Raw genomic sequence first — 21,611 nt, forward strand, 5'->3', positions numbered from 1 at the left:
AGCAGTGTTTTACAAAATAACCAAGGCACTTCAACAAAAAGCCTGTATTTTGCAGAAAACACAATGATCAAAATTAGAGAACAGCAATGACTGTAGCACGGAGAAAAATTACAACTAAATTATCTTAAGACTGTCACAACAGTCAACAATTAGTAAGAAGTGTACAGGCCGTTGTTTTGAATGACTCCAGCACATCTACGGCCACAGGACATCACTAGTCTCTCACACTGCTCCGGTGTGATTTTGGTCCACTCTTCTTCAAGTCTCTTCCACAGTTCGGTGACTGTAGTGGGTTTCTTGGCCATAACTTTGTCACCAAGGATTTTCCAGAGGTTTTCTATTGGGTTTAGATCAGTGCTCTGGGCTGGCCATTTCATTATTTCAATGTTTTCAGTTTCAAGGAACTGCTTTACCCGTTTTGCTGTGTGACAGGGGGCATTATCCTGCATGAAAATTGCTGGCTGATTGGGTGATGAACGCAGGGGAGGAACAACATGTTGTCAAAGAAGGTTCTGATAAACATTTGCATTCTCTCTGCCATGTAGCTGTATAAGAGGCCCAACTCCTGCTGCAAAAAACATTCCCCAAACCATGACACTTCCTCCTCCACCTTTCACTGACTTCTTTACACACTTAGGGTTCAGTCTTTCCCCAGTTTAACGACGAACATAATGTTTCCCATCGGACCCAAATAAACTTGCTTTCATCACTAAAGTGAACTTTGGACCAGTTTTCCTCTGTCCACACAACATGCTCCTCAGCAAAGGCTAGTCTAGCCTTTTGATTCTTTCTGCTAATGAGAGGTTTGGTCACCGAAGTGTGGGCTTTCAGTCCAAATGCTCTTAAACGTCGAGACACTGTATGACAAGACAGATCCTTACCATGTACAGCACTGAACTGGCGAGCAATTCCAGCTGCAGTGTTGAACCGATTGCCCATTGACATTCTCCGCATTATCCTGTCCTCTCTTGCATTTGTCTTTCGTGGATGGCCAGCCTTCTTGGGGGACTTGAATGAGTTTGTGACATTGTAAAGCCTAGCCTGTCTGCATCAGTAAATTCCATGGTTAAATCGATTATTTCATGTTCCAGTACTATTCCCTGCCTAGACGTGTTTTCCGAGTCAACCTGAATGCACCATCGCTCCTCCTTCACTGATGCAAGCGTTGTTCACAAGACGGAGGGAAACGAGAACAACGTTAGCAGCGAGAAGATTTTCAGTGCACCAAAAAAGACACACAAATCAAACGTGTGGCAATATTTCGGGTTTTTCAAGCGAGAAGCTAAACTCGACAAAACGCACACAATCTGCAAACAATGGCGAGCAGCTATCAATTACGTCATTAGCACAACGAACCTGACTATGCACGTTGTTAATACTGTGCTTTCTGAAACTGTTAAATTGTGAAGTTGTATACGTTTTGTAAAATTGTAGAGACAGAGAACATAAATTGGAGTAAGGATTGCTTATTATAAATAAAATTTAATGCTCTGTCATGCATACATACATACATACTGAATTATGTCTTTTTTAAAAAATAGGATTTATTGGTTTGCTCAGTAAAAACAAACCAAATATCTCTCAAATTGATATAGAGAGTAAAGCAGAGTTGTGCTCTCAGAAATCTGATATGGGCACACTCTCGTACCACAATTAACTGTATCGAACTGGATCACATCTCGAACCGAATCTCTTTGTAAGCAAGTCATATCGTTATCAAATCATTTTTGAATCGCAACGTATCGTGAACAGGAGCGAATCGCATCGTGAACAGGAGCGCATCGCATCGACAGAGGCTTCAGTGTATCATTAATGTATTGTATTGGTGGCTGGTGGAGATATACATCCCTAATATATACATACACCAGCAGCGGCTGGCCCATAGGGGGCGCTACCAGCTGTGGAGGGAAAAAATATCTTTTGTGTTTTTTTTTTTAAATCAATGCCAATTTTACTTAATACTGTCTGTGTGTGTGTGTGTGTGTGTGTGTGTGTGTGTGTGTGTGTGTGTGTGTGTGTGTGTGTGTGTGTGTGTGTGTGTGTGTGTGTGTGCCTGCATGCAATGTAAATAATTTGACACTCCTTAAACAGTAAATTTCCACTGACAGACATGACTGTCATTCTCACATGGGGCGCTCGGCAAAGTGCCCCTGACTTGCAGCTATATATCCATTCCGGTTATGGTTGCTAGGGAAAAATGATGAATAATTGGCCTATCAATGTCACCAAATTTAACGCCTGTGGGGTGCTTGAAATGTAGCCCCAACTGCTACATAAAATGCGTAAGCCAGCAATAGTTTTTTTTTTTTCCCCATAGTGTGACTCCCAGACTCTGTCCTACGGGGGACAAAAAAAATACAGCGACGAGGAAGTTTCCCCTGTATCCTCTTCAGAAGTGACCAATGTGATTCGACTTGGACAAAGACTGGACTAACTGACTTAAAGTACTTCTCCAAACGGATCAAGAAGCATGAGAAAGTTCACATGGAAAACTGTGTAAAGCTAGCTGTGTTAGGAAAGATTAGCATAGCAACGCAGCTAGATGATGGGCACCGCATTGCTGTAAGAAGGCACAATGAAGAGGTAGATGAAAACCGTAATATTTTATCTATTTGATAGCATAAAATCTATTATAGCTGTAAATTGTTACTTTTTCTGTGAAACTGGAAACTGTGAATTAAATGATTACTGTGGAACTGTAGTCATTTTCCAATTGTTCATTTGAATGCTTATGATAGATTAGGCAGGGAAATCTGTTGGCACACTAGCCCCACCAAGAATTTTTTTCACCAGCCGCCACAGACATACATGTACATATGTGTGTGTATACGTATATAGATCTGTATATACGTATACACACATACAGTTAGATCCGGTTGCTGTGGCTCAGGAGGTAGAGCAGCCGTCCACCGTGCAGTAAATTGGTGGTTCAATCCCCAGCCTTGGAAGTCCACGTGCCGAAGTATCCTTAGGCAAGATACTGAATCCCAGAAAACTGCCCCCGATGCTGTGCCATCGGTGTGTGAATATATATGCACATTGCTTTGGATAAAAGCATATGCCAAATGACTAATTGTGATTCTAAGTATTTGGATAGTGACAGAATCATCATAATTTTGACCCTGTACGCTACCACAATGGATTTGAAATGAAACCACCAGTATGAAACTGAAGTGCAGACTTTCAGCTTTAATTTGAACGTATTTACATCAAAATTGCAGGAAGGATTTAGGAATTGCCAACATTTTCATACATAGTCCCCTCATTTCAAGGGACCTAAAGTAATTGGCTAAATGAATATAATCATAAATTAAATGTTCATTTTTAATACTTTGTTGTTTGAATCCATCACAGACGATGACTGCCTCAAGTCTGGAACTCATGGACAAAACCAAATGCTGGGTTTCCTCCTGTGTGATGCTTTGCCAGGCCTTGACTGCAGTGGAAGTGGAATGCATGCTCAATCGGATTGAGATCAGGTGACTGATTCAGCCATTGTAGAATATTTCACTTCTTTGCCTTGAAAAACTGCTGGGTTGCTTTCGCAGTATGTTGAGTGTTTCACAGTGCAAATGGACAATGGCCCAAACATTGTCCATCTGTACTGTGAAGCCCTATCCAAATAACTTTGCTGAATTTGGCTGAATGAGCAGTGAGCAGACAGAATGTTCCTATAGACTTCAAAATTCATGCAGCTGCTTCTGAGTTCTGTCATCATCAATAAACACCAGTGACCCAGTGCCATTGGATGCCATGCATGCCCATGCCATTACACTGCCTCCACCATTTTTTACAGATGATGTGGCGTGCTTCTGATTATGGGCCTTCCAAGCCTTCTCCATAGTTTTCTCCTACCATTATTCTGGTGCAGGTTGATCTTTGCTTCATCTGTCTAAAGACTGTTGTTCTACGCTGGCTTTTTTAGATGTGTTGTGGCAAATTCAAATCTTGCCTTCTTATTCTTGAGGCTTATGAACTGTTTGCACCTTGTGGTGAACCCTCTGTATTTGCTCTCGTGAGGTCTTCTCTTTACAGTAGACTTGGATAATGACACACTAGTTTTCTGGAGAGTCTTCTTCACTTCACTAGATGTTGCAAAGGGGTTTTTCTTTACCATGGAAAGGATCCTGCGATCATCAACCACTGTTTTGTATTGCTAAGTTCACAAGTGCGTTCCTTTTTTCTCAGAATGTACCAAACTGTTGATGTGGCTGCTCGTAATGTTTCTGCTATCTGGCCTGTTCCACTTGCAGAGCTCCTTTGACCATGTGCTGTTGATTCGCAACCACTACTTCCAAATGAAAACGCCACACCTGAAATCAACTCCAGACCTTTTACCTGCTTAATGATGATGAAAAAACAAGGGAATAGCCCACACCTGCTCATGAAACAGCTTTTGACTCAATTGTCAAATTACTTTAGGTCCCTTGAAGGGAGGGGACTATGTATGAAAATGCTTGCAAATTACAGCTGAAAGTCTGCACTTCAATTTCACCTCAATTATTTCATTTCAAATCCATTGTGGTAGCATACAGGTCCAAAATTATGAAAATTCTCTCTCTCTCTCTACTAGCCACATTCCAGGTGTGCTTACAGTTTTAATGGCATATTAAGTAATTTAAATAATTTGCTAAGGCCAAATGTCCAAGTGCTCATGTTCTTCAGCCTTCTTTATAATGGAGTCCGAAATCCTGGCAAATTACTACGTACAATGTTTGAATTTTAAGAATTCTAAATAGTATTTAAAACATTATCTCGAGCCAACAATTTTAGCTTAATGCAGACATTAAAATGCTGCATGGCACACCCAACAATTAACTGTGCTGCACATTGTCATTTACATTAAACACATGATGAGCTGAAACGTAACCAAGTGAGAGATTATGAAGAGCCCAGCCAGATAGCACATGCTGTGTGTCCTCTAATCCAGTGGTTCTCAACTGGCCTGGCTTCAGGACCCACCATCACCCCTTAATGACAGGCTGTGACACAAATCCAGGGAAAAAGACAGCACTCCAATACATAAGAAAAACCCTTCAAAATAAAAGCACAGGATTTTTTTTTTCTTGCCTAGGCAACCCACTTAAAACAGTTCCACAACCCACTTTTGGGTTGCAACCCACCAGTTGAGAATCACTGCTCAAACCATACTTTGTCACTTGCTATCAATTACTCACACTTTGCCATTAATCAAAATAAGCATTTTTATTTTCATGTGTCACTAACCCTCTGACTCCAAAACATCCATTAACCACATCCATTTAATCCATTAACAGTTTTTAACATGTATATTCACCACTCACTGTCACCATAAATCCCTGCACATTGTTTTTCCACTTATCGTTCAGTCGTTTGTTGTCTTTTTGTCCTTGAGGGGGTCGATGTTCTTTTTCCCCAATGAACGTACATTGAGTGCAATGTTTAAACCAAATTCCAGCAGTCCAGCAGATGGTGCCATTTAACCCAGTTAAGGGGCTGTATGCAGGTTGGCAGAGCCACCAAATTCAACTCTAGGTGTAATTTGATATTTTTTGCAAAACCAAAACAAAACAAAACATGGAACCTCAGGGACTAAAACCCCCTTTTGAGCATTCCAGCTCGAAATGGAGTTTGTATGGAAATACAGTTTATCTTTATAGATTATACTGATGCTGAACTGACAAGAAGACTGTATGTATGACACCTCTAGAGTAATGTGGAGTAATGTGGACACGTAAGGAATTAATATGTCATATTTCCTAAAGGTAGTGTGGCATAATATTTTCCCTGGAGAGTGCAGGGAATGTCAGCTTAATTCAAATACTGTAAACGTTATGTGTACTTTTTGCCGTTTTGTTATCACCACAGAAAATTTAGGTATCTGGTGAAGTATAAGGTTGGCAGACATTAAACGTGCGTTTAATGTTCAACGTGTAAAAATGTGTTTTAAGTAGTTTTCGTGATCAACCTCAGACTCAAATAGTTGCATGGTTGTTGAAACTTGTTCAGATTAATCTTTGTCACCTCCACCCCAATTATAAACTTTATTTTATTGTTAAAATATGATTTGGTCAGATTAAAACAACAAAAAAAAAAAAACATATATACATATATATTATGACTTGTGGCTATTTTACCATTGTTTTTGGCCACAATGCCCAAATAAATTTGTATTTATCAAAGGCCAAAGTGGCCTTGCCCTAAAAATGACTCAATTCCAGGTCTGTGACTATAAAGCTAGATTGAAAGAAATTGGGTAAGCAACACTAAAATGAACATCACTTAATTAGATTGGTGATCCTTCACTGTCCAACCAGCTCCTAGATAACACTAACCCAGGGTTATTAGTTCACTACAGGCATGGACAAACACAATTCAAAATTCAATCTCAAGAGAGATATCAAGATTGGACCTCCAGTGGTTTCATAGCATACTGCACTCATAAATAAAAGTACAATATGGAACTTCCAGGGGCCACATTCATAAAGAGTACAAAGAGTTGCTCTAAATGACAAAATTCTTGTGATTTTTAACATTTTCTAAGAATTTCCCCTTACAATTAAGACTACATCTTGGTAAAGATAAAAGTTATTTTAAGAGAGCTCCTAAATTTAAAAAATGTTAGGAGTTGGGAAGAGGACTTCAGAGGCTTAAGCATTTCTTCAGCAGAGGAGAAATGGTGGAAAGAGAAAGAGGTAGAAGAAACATTCTCTGAAAGCTCAATGAGTGAGTTCATGAAACGATCCCTTCATCAGCAGAGTGATCACACAAGCGATTACAGCAGCTTCACACCCTCATATTGTGATGCAGGTCATCTCATTTCCACTGGATATCCACACCTTGCAGGTTCACAAAAGGGACAAAACAGGCTTCCTTGCTGTTGCTGCCATAATTAATGGGAGAGTTGTGTTTATGGTAGACTTATGTTAATTAATGCAGCTACTTATATATGCTGGCTGATAAATCACGTAAATTGATGAAAGCTCAGCCATTCTTTGATAGGCCTATGGTAAAACATCCTGGCAATTTGGGGCTTTTAGGGGATTTAAAATGTTATTTTTTTGCTCAGATTTTGGCATTTCTTGTGCTGAGATGAAATTTGGCAGAAATTGTGCGTTTTTAATGAATTTTGGAAATCCAGCTTGAAAACTGTGTTTTGCCAAATTATACACTGTGTTGGCAAGAGTGCCACTCCCATCCTCTTCTTGACCTTTTTGGTCCCTTTAACTATCATTAAAAACCACTTACTTTCATTCTACTGCCATTGCAATACAGAAATGTGAAATCCTGTCAATTCCTCTGCATCCCTGCCACCCAGAGGCCCAAAATTGCACCAAAAATGACGATCCATGAGATGTCGCCATCTACCCATGCTTGCAGGAAGGCCTTGTGAGGGATAAAAGTCACATTTGAACTAATGGGATATGACAGTGACGGCGGACAATGGAATAAAATATTTCAACTTCAACTATTTTCTATGGATGTCAGAGTCTGGTGTGTATGACCATTGAGAGATTAGTGTGTGTGTGTGTGTGTGTGTGTGTGTGTGTGTGTGTGTGTGTGTGTGTGTGTGTGTGTACGCGCGCGCACAAGAGAGATGTGGTCTGTAATATCAGTGCATAACGGCTACCAGCAACGAAAAGCAGCCCTGGCTGAACTTGATAATTCGGGAGTCTCTGTTCAAACTGTGCACAAGCTTCAGGGGTGGTTTGGTTTGCAAAACAGTTGGCTTTTTGGCCGACTAGGATCGGGGGGAGATGTCAGGTTTATGTGCAGAAAGGGCGTGGCAGACAGTTGAGGAACGTTCGCGACATAGCCGCCATTTGTTCACGCAGCTGCGCCTGGTCATCAAGCTATAAACTTTAGCCAGGGCTAGAATTGTATATTTCTACCTGTCTGCAAACATGGAATGACGTTTCCAGCTGCATTTCAACCTGGAGCAAGCCATGGAAATCATCACTAGGGCCGCATGACACAGCGCACCTCCGCACTTCCAGCCTCAGACAAGTAGGCCTCTGCGTTACCACAGCTTTGAGCTTTGTTACTGGAGCTTTGAGCTTTATTCCCGGCCACTTATTTCTTCCCTGCCACAAAAAATTAGAAAAAATATCCGCAATAATTCGCTGTGACGACACGCTGTCTTGATCGAGATGGCTGAAGGAGGGCTAGCTGGCGTCTTTTTGGCCGTTGCGAGTGGCGCAAGCATCGTCACTCAGCGGATATAAAACACCAGAGATGACATCTCTGTGTCGGGGAGAAGTTCGAGTGGAAGTCGAAGTTGGAGCATCTGCTCGGTGAACAAGGACTACAGCAGAAACAAAGGTGATGTCGGTAATCTTGAAAAGGTAGGCTTTAATTATTATTTCAAATTATTTGCATTTTATTTACATTATTATTACTGTACTGGAGCTTCCAGGGGGAAGGCTGGCATGTCATGCCGGCATTAGAGGCTTAAGAGCCCGTTAGAAACCCTCCGCCGTCCCCGGCGCAGAAAAAGCCTAAATGTCCTATTTGGTTGCCTATTTCTTGCATCCTTAGAAAGAATGAATGATATATTTGAGTATGATGAGGAAAAATATGTGTTCTTTTTTCACCGTTAGGTGGCCTAATGCAGCAGTGGCACAGTGGTCTCCCCAAATCGAAGCGCCGTGCTCTGGTGAATGCAGCCCGGGCAGAGCAAGCGGAGGAGCCACCAGCAGTGGCCGGGCGAAGGCGTCAGTGCTGTTACTGTACTTGACTGAGGGGTTCAAATTATGAAAATGAATTCACATTTGCCATACATGATGAGGATAGGAGTTATGAATGAAAAAAAAATCATCATCATAAATTTTATTGCGATTAATAATTGTGACGATTATCATTAATATGTACAGTGACCTAAAAGGTCACATAGTGCTACACTAGCACTATCCTACTAGCATTTGAGTCAACTGGCATTTAGAGGGTTAGAATTATGAAAATGAAGTCACATTTGCTATACATGATGAGGACTGGAGTTAATAACCAAAATTTTAAAAAAACAAACAAAACAAAACAAAAAAAAACATCACACACCCCCTCACCATGACCTAAAAGGACAAGGTGGGAAACTCAGATGTGTTATTAAAAGGTTCTATGATGGCATGGATTACAATTTATTCAACAGAGGTGCATTACATAAAACAATATTCGTAATTACACCATGTCTTAATAGCAACAAAACCATAATTCAGCCTATTGATTTCACTGTCCATTATCGCCAAGAATACCATGTCTTCTTAACAACCAATCACACCTTTAGGTCACTTTCACACCAGAGCTGTTTGGTCCACTTTAAACGGACCAGAGTTCGTTTCCTTGGATAGTCCACTTTGTTTGGACAGGTGTGAAAGCTCATCCGAACTCTGGTGTGGACCAAACAAGCGAACACTGGTCCGCCTGAAAACGTGGGTCTCGGTTCGCTTGCAAGTGAACCCTGGTTCGGTTCGTATGCAGTGTGAAAGCTCACCGGACCAAACACAGGACCAAATGTATGTAGTGATGCTAAACGCAGTGCATACGCATTCTAAAATACAACGTATCTCATCTGTATTTATAATATAGCTTGATTCTGCATCTCTATTTACAGCTCATTAGTCCTCACGTGAATGTTTACTGTTGCTATGGCAACAAGTGACCGCTGACATTAGCAGTTGCTAGCTAGCTTAGATCAATAACCCATAAATTCACAATTTGGCATATTTACAAAATCAAATCACAACTATCAACAGTCACAGTCCTTAAACTCTGAGCTCATATGTTGTCACGTTAGATCGTCAAAGTTAGAAAAATAATAGAATCAATCCCTGACAAGCTACGATAGCATTATAGGAACAGTTGCGTTCACTGTTGTTTTTCCAGGCCAGGAGGGAGGGAGGGGATTTCCCCTCCTACTTTGTCCAATTGACGAGCGGCCCTTTCAACCACATGATGCTGCTCTGAATTAGGGATGCACCGATCTGATATTGGTATTGGTATCGGTCCTGAAATTGAAGAAAATTCTAAATCAGGCATCGGTGACATTGGGCCCGATACATAGTGGCTGATCTACTCAGTCTAACGCTATGCTACACGCAGTGCTGAAGTGCACATGATGTGGACCACATTGTTTTCAAAATGAAGAGAGCGAAAGGATCGGCTATCTGGAACTTCTTCACACTACCTCAGCCTGCAAACTTGATAGCTACATGCAATACCTGTGCAGTAAATGTTCTGAGGGGCGGTGGTAAAACGTAAAGTTATAACACAACCACAAAGTTCTCTAGCCTCATGCATTGGGTGTGAGACACACGCATTTCAACCCGTTCACACGCTCACATGCCACACCTTGTATTTCTCACGCAGAGAAATTACCAGGATAACGCCCACCAAGTTGCGCCGCTATTTTTTATATCAGTGGAACAGGTAGAAGAATTACTCATGTGTCAGTCACGCACGAAACTGCTCCTAGAGCTGGCTCTTTGAAGTGAACGATCTGATATGTTTTTTATTTCTTATTTTTCGCTTGACTTTTTTTCTGTTCGACTTTTTTTCTGTTCAAACCACACGTGACTGGTCAACTACACACTGAGCAAGAGGTTGGTTACAGACAACACACACACTCACACACACACACCTGCACTAAGAAACGCTTAATCAAATAAATATTTTTGTTTGTACTAATTTATGTGTCATTTGTGAGACCAGAACCCCGTCCCTGTTTAAAAAACAGGAAGGAAATGTTTAACTTAAGTCTGATGCACAAAAGAATGATTCCAGTCTTTTCCACACAATAAGAAATACCTTTTGTTGGGTAATTCAGCACTGTTTTTCTGTATTGGTATAGGATCGGTATTGGCCAATTACTAAACCTCAGATATCAGTATCGGAGATGAAAAAAGTGGATCCGTGCATCCCTACATACAATATGAAATTCTGTCACTGCCTTTGGTTTGAAAACTACCTTTCAAACAGACCTCAGTGTGTAAAAATGGGTGACATTTACTCATACTTTATATATTACCCAAGGAGTTCAACAAGGTTCAGTATCAGGCCCTATCTTTTTCTCAATTTACATCCAATTCCTGTCAATTTCGTCTTTATGAGGACAACAATTTTAAATTGTACGGCAATATTCTACAAAATCAGCTGTTCTGCAGTCTTCTTTTGATTCACGTCAACTCCAATTCCATGAGCATAAGTTAGTGTTTAATTCTGATTAAACAAAATGGATGCTATTCACCAAGTCCACTCCTACTGAATCTGGTAGCATCCCCTCAGTTAATGGCATATGCATAGAAAGAGTGCCTAAATACAAATACCTAGGTATCTGGTTGGACAACAATCTAAACTTCACATCACATCAATACATTGAAATACATTGATAAGTAAATTGAGAACAATACTTGTTTTTTTGTATAGCAATAAGAGTGCTTTCCTATGTGCCACAGAAAAAGAATTCTAGAATCATTGTTCTTATCTATTTTGGATTATGGGATGTTATTCATGGCAAAGCTGCACATTGAAACTGGATGTTGTTTACCACCCAGACTTAAGATTTATAACTGGTGACCCCTACAGCACCCATCAATGCATCCTTAACCAAAATGTCAGATGTCCTTCTTTGGCTGTAAGGCGAGACCAGCGTTGGTTTTTATTCATCTATAAACTTTTAATGCAGTTGCTTCCACCCTACATTTCATTCATTTTAACTCTGAATTCACAAAATCTAGGCAATCGCTCACAGACTTGGATTTGATGTCATTTTTTTTACAGTCCACCTTATACATGGAATAACCTGCAAAATGCCTTACACTTGGACTGCTGCCACTACACTGTTCAAAGGCCTTATTTCAGACCTAGTTTTAACTGATTGTAAATGTTAACCCCCTAACTCGATGGTGCACTCCATTTTGAATAATATATTTATCTCATATTTATTTCCTCTATTTGATTCCTATATTTTTATTATTCAGTTGATAGCATATTATTCTGTATATAACGTTTATTGTCTGTTTTGTATCTCAATACCATTTTAAATGAGGATAACTCCTCAATGGTCTCTCAAGGTGAAATAAAGGTTGAATGGATATATTCACTTATTTCTCTGACTATTGTCTTTTCTATTTTGTCTCACTCACTGACTCGGATGCACAGATTTGATTAGCTGAGTAGGATCATGTCTGAGCTCAACAGTTTGCCAAGCTCTGAAACCCTACCCCCACTGCTGCATAGAGTGCTGTTCACCTTATTCAAAGTTTATTAATATCTAAGCGTATTAAGCTGACGGTATTTTATTAAGCGCTTTTTCCGACGCTATTTTCCCAGGCAAACATATTTATTCCTCCTGAATAAATTGGTGATTTTGAAAAATTTTGTGTCTTTTTAATGATCCTTTCTGATCATCACTTTCATATATAAGCAAATTTAGATCCTGTTGTTTTAATTGCAGAAAAGAATTTGGACTTGAATCAAAAGGGGGGAACTGCGTGGACAGCTAACCATGGCCTACCATGTCCCCACAACTACTTGCAGGCAACATGCGTGTAATCATCTTACTTTTAACTACTTAAAAGCAAATACAAGGCAGGATTCACTTAAAACTAGGTTGGACTGACACAAATTTCAAACTTAGAACCTTAACTTTTGCTTTGTTCATTTTGCTTGTTAGCCTGTTGAATTTGGCCTTAACACGTTCTAGGGCTAATGTGGCTACCTGCATCTATTGTAGACCCACATGCTGGAGCAATGGCAGAGTATATAATATTGAGGGACAGTCAAGAGAAACTTAACATTAGAATTGCCATTTTAATAACCCGACTAGTGGATTGGATGTTGGAAAACAGTTTTTTCCAACATGCCATATGTGAATGTACTTGACAGACTTGTCCCCTGGCACACTGACTGTTGTATAATATACGTTGGGTTCTCTGCCAAATAAATGCTGTTGAGATGCCTAACCCTCATATTTACTCAGATAAAGAATCACATTTACAAATTAGCATACATTATGAGGCAGCCTACACCTCCCAAAACACACGTATACCTCATTTTCATTCCTGATTCAAACCAATGACCACATCCGTTTTCTTAATAATTTTTTTCTTTAAGATATGTTCACTTGCATTGCAAACAGAGATAGAACCATTTTTTGATTACAGCAACCCCATCTATTTTTGTAATACTATGATGTACAGTCACTGTAAAAAAAAAACAAAAACACTGACATAAATTTTAGGTTATCATCCACCCCTAACCCTGAGAAGAGAAACCATTCCATTTCATCATTCTTCCTCCTACACAAGTCACTCTAGGTGTTGTATTTTTAGGGTCTTTTGCAGAGCCATTTCTCCTCCAATCACTGCACATCATGTTGATCAGGGAAAGTTGCATTTTTGTCTTGTCTCACCACGCTACATTCTCCCAATAATCTACAAGCTTATTGTGCAGCAAACTTCAAAAAAGCTTCAACATACCTTTTCTTCAGTAATGGAGTCTCTCAGGGTGATTGTGTATGGAGCCTGTTGCAGAGGAATTCAGTTTTCTCCGACAACTGTCTGGAGCTCTTTTTGAGTGGCCCTTGGGGTACACTTCTGACTGTTCAATTGTTTTCCTGTCATTCAACTTTATTGAACATAATTTTTTTCATGGATTGGAATGTTGCAATTTCTTTATCTGTATCATTTTATTGAGTTAATACCATTGTCTGGTTTCACATACTAGCTAGAGTGGCTGCACTGGAAATATGTTTAATTGTGACATGTTCAATACTTGTTTCATGCAGTTGTTTTCTGACCAAAGTGTGAAAGTGGCCATTTTAACACCACCACAGGGTTGACATACAATATTTCATGCAAGTGCAAGAGGAAAAAATGATGCCTGCAACTGTTGTCAGGTTGTTCTTTGCACACAGATGATCAATCGGCTGCACCGGTGATAACTTGGGTGTGTCAAGGTAAAGGGGGTTGATGCTTAGAGCTGGTCAGAGAAACAAGTCTGATATTTTTGTACCTGTAGACGCCCACTACCACAGCATGATCTCTCTCATAGGGCTCCAGTGTGAGCTGTTCCTGTGGTTTCATGTTCTCGGCACTCATCTTCTTCACTTCTGAGGCAAACACTGCCTCTGGAGCTGCTGTTGAATCTATACAGTTAGCCTGACATGCAAAAGAGGACTTGATCAGAACTCAGAGTACCGTACATGAAATTATACTGTAAGCAGCAATATACAAAACAAGTTTTTCAGTACCGGAAAACATACATGGGTACTTATCCTGCAGATACTAATCCATTAAAATGGCCCTGCCATTAGTCCAGACTTCCCCAGTAAGCCTTATCTCAGCTTTCCTCAGCTTCCTTGGTTTTATAATCATCTCTGGACTTCACTTCAACTACTTTACTCCCCGATAATACAAGTTAGTAGTTCATGTGTTAAAGGTTGGAGGACTGCTATCAGTGTACCTTGATGGAGATAACGAAGTGTCCCCCATTCTTCAGAAAGTTGTGAGCGTTCAAAGCAACAATCCTGGTCTGGTCAGGCTGGGCAACATCAGCAAAAATCACATCCACCATGCCTAGAGAAGGACAGACCATAACCATCTTGACATACGGCATCTATTTACACATTTGTTGTTATGGATCCAGTTTGACTTCACAGATGTACATGTTGGAGATGACCTAGATGATTGGTGCTGTTTTTTCCACTGTCCTATGTCAATTTCAGGGAGAACGATAAGCAGATCTATCAAGCTCCATGGCAATGATATTGACACACAAGATGTTACTCTAACACATCATGCCCTACCACAGAGCAAGAGGGAAAGCTTCAACTACTATGTCTGTTTACACACAATAATGGAAAATACTTGATTTTTTTGCACCGAAAATTAGACAAAAAACACTCAAATATTTCCTTTTCTTCACAAGCTAATTAAGCAGGCCAACCTGTTACAGCTGCTTGCATTTCAGTCACAGTGTCTCTGCCACTCACATATGCTAACATTACTGGTTTGGGGAATGAACAGAATTATGAACCAACTGTGTGTACAATCCCAGTGAATTTCAGAAAAAAATGGCTTGATGTCTAAAAAAAACATGACCACAAGTTTGTGAACACGATTGCAAACAAAGCAACAGAGGGTTATATGAGCTGTGTATTTATATGGTGAACTCAAGTTTGATTGAGTTTAAAATACAGAGCTCACACTTTTAGTATGGACAGCAATAACACTTACCGATTATCAACACTACTGGGGTCATGGTGCATCTTATGCTGACACAGCCTTGGCTAAAAAATGGTAACACTGTATTTATTTTCCAGAACTGGTATTAGTGAATTTCAGAAAAAAATGGCTTGATGTCTAAAAAAAACATGACCACAAGTTTGTGAACACGATTGCAAACAAAGCAACAGAGGGTTATATGAGCTGTGTATTTATATGGTGAACTCAAGTTTGATTGAGTTTAAAATACAGAGCTCACACTTTTAGTATGGACAGCAATAACACTTACCGATTATCAACACTACTGGGGTCATGGTGCATCTTATGCTGACACAGCCTTGGCTAAAAAATGGTAACACTGTATTTATTTTCCAGAACTGGTATTGGAACAAAAACTACAAAAAAAATAAAATAAAAATAAGTCGAAATGGACTGCATTTATATTGTGCTTGTCTAGTCTTACGACCACTCAACACACAAGTCAGCACTCACCCATTCATATATGTATTTCTAAACTGGTGGCAGAGGCTACCATGCAAGGTGCCACCTAGTTATCAGGAGCGATAATCATTCATGTACACTCACACACCAATGGCTCAGCGTCAGGACAAATTTGGGGTTCAGTATCTTGCCTAAAACTACTCTGACATGTAGAGTGCAGGGGCTAGGGTTCAAACTACCGACCTTCTTGTAAGCGGATGACCACTCTATCACCTGAGCACAGTACTTGGCAGTATTACTGCTGTGGTTAAGGTCTACCTACCAACCAGCATACGGTATTTGTGCGGGTGCCGAGCATCTTCAATTATTGGAATGATGTTGGTGCGTTTCTTGGCCACATTTAGAAGGTCACGACCTGAACGATGAGAAAACTCCACAGCATAGACTAGCCCTTCCTGTAAGACCGGACACAAGACACAAAGATTACTTTTTGTTTACTAACCTTCAGGAAAATAACACAAAGTCATTGCTAAATTATTGTTAGGCTCAGCTTGATGTTACATTTAGGTTCAACTGTGCTTTACAATTTATCTTCAGAAGTGCTAACTGAATAATCATTCAGCCAATTAATTGGGTTGATATCTGGCATTTTGAGATAACTGCACTGGCCAATGCCTGTGCTTACAAAGCCGACAACAACATATGTATGCAGACACTTCAGGGGGACTACACTTATTTTTTTTGTTTTTCTTTTTTCTGCATTCAAGTGAATAACAAATTAGTGATTAATGTTCATTTAAACCAAAAACAAAGATACTCAGCAGTTTTTTTTTTGTTGTTTTTTTGTTTTTTGTTGTTGTTTTTTTTACAGTGGCGTGCAAAGATTTGGGCACCCCAGGACAAAAGTAATTTTACTGTGAATAGCTAAGCAAGTAAAACATGACCTGATTTCCAAAAGTTAAAGATGACACATTTCTTTAATATTTCAAACAAGATTGCTTCATGTCCATCTTTTACAGTTTCAAAAGGGCCTGAATCAAAAGTTTGGGCACCCTGCATGGACAGTATTTAGTAACACCCCCTTCGACAACTCTGACAGCTTGTAAAGGCTTTTTGTCAGCTGCTAGGATTCTTTCAGTTCTTGCTTGCAGGATTTCTGCCCTTTTTTCATTTCAAATGGCTTCTAGTTCTGTGAGATTCTCGGGCATGTGGGTCTACAATGCACTGATCTTTTGAGGTTTATGTGTGGGGTCTGTGAGGGCCACTGCAAAACCTTCAGCTTGAGCCTCCCAACTTAAGCTACTGGCATGTCAGTACATGTACTTTGACAGTTTTTTTTAGGGAAAAACTTTGGAAATAGTTGCATTTCATGATCCATATTCCAGATTCTTTTCAACATACCACACATACCTTTATATTCATGGATAGAGTACACTGTCAGTGTTATAATCACCTGGACCATGGACATACTGAACTCATTTCAAAAACTAAATTGATATTGTCATGGGAAGTTCCTATGTATATTTGATGGACCATATCGTGGACGTGTTGTATTGAAGTGTATCAAATTGGATAGTTCACATCTTTGGCAACCACTGAGAGTGCGTAGTACTCACCGGTCCAACTATGTCAGAAACGTGGGAAACTGTGGTGCCAGAGGCTGCACCAAGGTACATGACCTTTGCTCCGGGCTTGATATGGATCTGATCTACTCCTCCCAGGATGGCTGCTGCCAGCTTGGATCGGAATGGATTCCAGGCTCTGTATTCAATCTTAGCCTCTCCTTCCTATGAGACAAAGTAAGAAAACAGTGAATCCTAATTCTACATCTGGCCACAACACCATAGGGAACAGCTGCTGACTTCACAGATCAAGACTCTTGAGGAGATTGATGCAGAGCATCATTTTTGACAGACAGATAATGAAAGCAATTTGTAAAACCTAACTACTGTGTAACAACTGTCTTGCTTTTCTTGTTTTGCTTTTATAGAAAAAAAAAGTACATTTTCCCCATAACAAGTTTTGATTTAATATTTCTTTAATTATGGTTATCCATTTTTAAATTGCTTTCCCTAACATCAACAATCATAACTATTCATGCATAACAAGGAGTTAAACCTTTTGACAGCTTGCTGTAAAATGTTAACATTTTTTCAATGTCCCATCCCATCCATCCCAAGTGTCACTGACAAGAATATCGACCAAAAAGCTGACATGTTTAGTTTCAACAAAAGGCATCCAATATGGTTAAATAGCCAGCCAAATTCAAACCTTAGTTATCTTATCCATATTGTCTTCTGTCTTAACACGTCAGCAAAACCCAGACTGTTCAACAGTTGAATCAGTTGTTGCTCAGCGGGCTGCTCTCACTGCCTTCCTACCTTCAGGCTCAATACACCCAAATTGTCAGTAGTTTTGGTGCCTTGAAAATTGAGTAGGCCCACCAAATAATGTTTGTTACAAATTAGAGATCGACCGATATGGATTTTTCAGGGCCGATACATATATTTTTATATATATTTAGGACCTATATTTGTTTGCAGCAAAAATTAAAATTTGCTGCAAAAATTTGCATGTGTCAAAATTTGGAGTAACACACCTGGGGTTAGAATGAAAACAGTATACTGTTTGTTTGTTTTGTGAACACTGAAAAAAAGACCTTAACTTTTTGTAAAATAACACAAACACAAAATCTTCATTGAAATGCCTTTAATTATTTTAAAAACAAAAAGTGCAGGGGTCTTCCAGCAGCATTTCTTGAAACTCACTAGAATAAATAAATAAATAAATAAATAAATAAATAAATAAATAAATAAATAAATAAATAAAAATACCCCTCCCTGAATTTTTGAACCATCAATAAAATAAACTGAACTGAACTGTTCTGAAATTTGGGTCTGAGTTAGTAGCCACCCCACGGGCTGAGACATGTTAGGAGATTTATTATTCCCACAAAGTATCGGTAACCAAAAGGGCCTATATTATTATTGTGCGTCTGGCCACAGCTATAAAGCGGTTGCGGCAGTTAACATAGCGGTGGGTCATCATGAAATACGCCTTGTTGAAGTTGTGAACAGTTTCATCTCCACAGCCAAACTCCCTAATACTTGCTATAGTCTCCTTCTTCTTGCGGGTGACACTAAATGTAGAGGCTTCAGTGTCGGTTGGCTGTCACTTACTCACTTGTGCCATGTAGCAAATCAGTGTGGGCTGTGGGCGGGACATTGTTACACAGCCAAGAGCGGTGACTTCAGGCAGAGAGACCGCTGCATCACAGCCAAAGGAGCGCGTTTTGAGATACATTAATTAATTTTATCGGTTATCGGTGGAAAAAACGGCTGATGCCAATGTTGAAAAAATGCAGAATATCGGCCAGGCCGATAATTGGTTGATCCCTGTTACAAATTGCAGTGCTATTAGGGATGTAAATTGATGATACCAAAAACTCACAGTACTATACTGCCTTGATATAAAGTCCACAATACAATACTTATTGCGAAAAGAAAGAAAAAATACTTTGAAAAAAAACTGTCCTCATTAATAAATTAGTGAACACAGCATTTTTTTCATCTAAAATTTATTTTTAACTTCAGTGCCTCTGCTTTCATAAAATAAATTAAAGCATGTGCTTCTGCTTGTTTAAGGCTCTGTGTCACTTTAGCTTTTGTCTCTTGGTATTTAAGGGCGACCTTGATGGAAATGTATGATTCTGCTCCAGTGTGCTTATTAACCTCCAAAATCCATCACTGTTGACCACAGAAACAGCCTTAAGTCTTTGGCTATATATTCAGGAATGTATCTTGTTATTTCTTCAGCTCTCAGACTGTTATGCAGAAGCGTAGCTCCAAATGCTCCTTTGGCCTGGCTGAAGCGTCTTCTCATTGCATGTTGTTGTTGCTTTTCTGGGTGGCAATGTGCCAAATGGCTTCTCATGTTTGATAGGTTTCCTGTAGTGTAGTTGAACGTCATCCGGTAGTATGGGTGTTTGTGATGTGTTTGTCAGTTTCCTTTTCACCATTGTCATTCTTGAAATGGAAAAAACAAAAATGCTGCCACATATTAGCTCTAAATCTCAATCTCTTTTTCCATTATCAGCATGTTCAACCATCATTTTCTAGTTGGGTTATTTTTAGCAGTGCTTGGCTTGCATGCAAATGCCTGTCTCTACTGATTGCACCCTCTGCTGTCCATAACAAAAATACAATTTTGACCAGAAGAGATAGTCAGTAGCCACGTAATGTCACGGTGGATAGCGCCACAGTCCGAAGGCATCATTGAGACATATTTCTAATGCAATATCGTGAGATTCAGTAAATTGTTACTTACCCAAGTATCATACTCATGTTTAATGTTATATGGTTATAATTATGTTCATAAAAATGTATCTGAAAATTAAACAAATGAAAAGCCAAATCTGAAAAATAACAAGAAAAACAATGAATAATTTTACAATAAAAAATAAAGGAAAAGGGCCTGAAGCTAAGGTTTAGGCAGCCAGCGAAGAGTCTTTCAATTCGTCTGTCCTGCTTTGTGAACATCAACTAATTTCATTTTCAGAGTGGTAGGCAGTTGCTTAGAGGAGGCTGCTGATTGTTTGGATTGCTGGGAGTCAGTATTTAGAAACCTTTAAAATTTCCATCACCTGGCCTTTCCTAATGATGACTGTGAAGAAGCCAACATAATTAAGGTCTGAGACATTGACAAAAGTTATCAAACCTTTGCATGGTGCTCATTTCCTATTTTTCATCTAAAAATTGTACAAAACAAAAATATTACACTAATCTTGGTTTACAAGTTTTGGATCTTGTTTTTTAACTGCGCCATTGTACACAGAGCAATGCGGTATCAACCAAATGGCAGGCTGTCAATGTTGCAATTTGGGGCATAAAGTCATAGGCCGTTTCTCAATATGCGTTCTTCTCTGTACTTGTATTCTTGTGTACTTGAGAAATGTCATCACTGAGTCCAAGTACTGTTCCAATTCTCAAGTCCGCATCTCGACAAGTACACTCAAATACCCGGATGTGTTCTTGCCCCTCCCACTTTATCGAGGATGCAACGGATGGTGACTTGTGCGGACTTGGGGCAACCACGTATCCCAGAATGCATTTCGTCGCAACGATGCCGGAGGAGAGGACTCACAACTATAAGTTACAAGTTTGGAAATACTGCTGTTTTAGTAGTACGGAATGTGGTTTTAAGATTATGTTATGTGAGAAAGTTGGATGTTTAAACTTAAAATCTGTGGTCGATTCATCACGATAGCGTGTAGTTTCAAATTTGCTCCAAAGTTTTCGGAGATGTGTCGTCCTGCTAACGTCATCAAGTACGCTGCTGTCCCAATTGCAGAATGACGGTCCTGCGTCCTCCCGTCCTGGAGAGACTGTAATCCCAAGTCGAACTTGCTTAGTCCGAACTGCCAAGTTCGTAAGTCCGAACTTGTGGTACTTGGTATTGAGAAACGGCCATCATCTCGCTTGGTCACCAAAATGGCTACAGCCAGCCTTGGAATGAGAGACACTCAGGTGCACTGGGATGTTTTACAGTTTTTCTCCATTGGTTTGGCACATTTCTTGAAACAGAAATTACATTCTCAAAATAACATGGACAAACCTCCAAACCACTTGGCAATTGTTTGCAACAGAATTGAATTTCTCATTCATTTCATCAAATTGCAAATGTCTTAGTACGTCTTAATGTCTCAGTATATCTTTGCAAAAGATTAAGTACAGGTAGCCTACATATAGCACAGTTGGCTTACATTTAGCACAATTTCCAAGTGAATAGATCTTGTTGACCTAAACTGACTGTTGATTCTTAGTCTAATGGTTGTTCTCTCCAAAAAATGTCAGCATCATTTCATTGTTGTGCAAGTTATCACATGCACAATAGTCTGTTCAATTGTCGAAATTAGTCAAGAACATAATACCATGAATACCATACATGAATCTCTTGGAACATTTAAAAAAAAAA

At 39.6% G+C, this 21,611-nt stretch overlaps 1 protein-coding gene across 1 annotated transcript in view; it reads right to left on the reverse strand.

Moving 5' to 3' along the window:
• The window catches only part of fbl (fibrillarin), a 37,342-nt gene that overhangs the window by 2,390 nt on the left and 13,341 nt on the right, over nt 1-21,611 (reverse strand). Inside the window, exons 5-8 of the mRNA XM_070967260.1 lie at nt 17,255-17,425; nt 15,961-16,093; nt 14,437-14,549; nt 13,987-14,132 (exon numbers count right to left, since the gene is read on the reverse strand). Coding sequence (XP_070823361.1) covers nt 13,987-14,132; nt 14,437-14,549; nt 15,961-16,093; nt 17,255-17,425 — 563 coding nt within the window. The remainder of the gene's footprint in view (nt 1-13,986; nt 14,133-14,436; nt 14,550-15,960; nt 16,094-17,254; nt 17,426-21,611) is intronic.

Source organism: Chaetodon trifascialis, chromosome 7, assembly GCF_039877785.1.
Source record: "Chaetodon trifascialis isolate fChaTrf1 chromosome 7, fChaTrf1.hap1, whole genome shotgun sequence".
NCBI lineage: Eukaryota > Metazoa > Chordata > Actinopteri > Chaetodontiformes > Chaetodontidae > Chaetodon > Chaetodon trifascialis.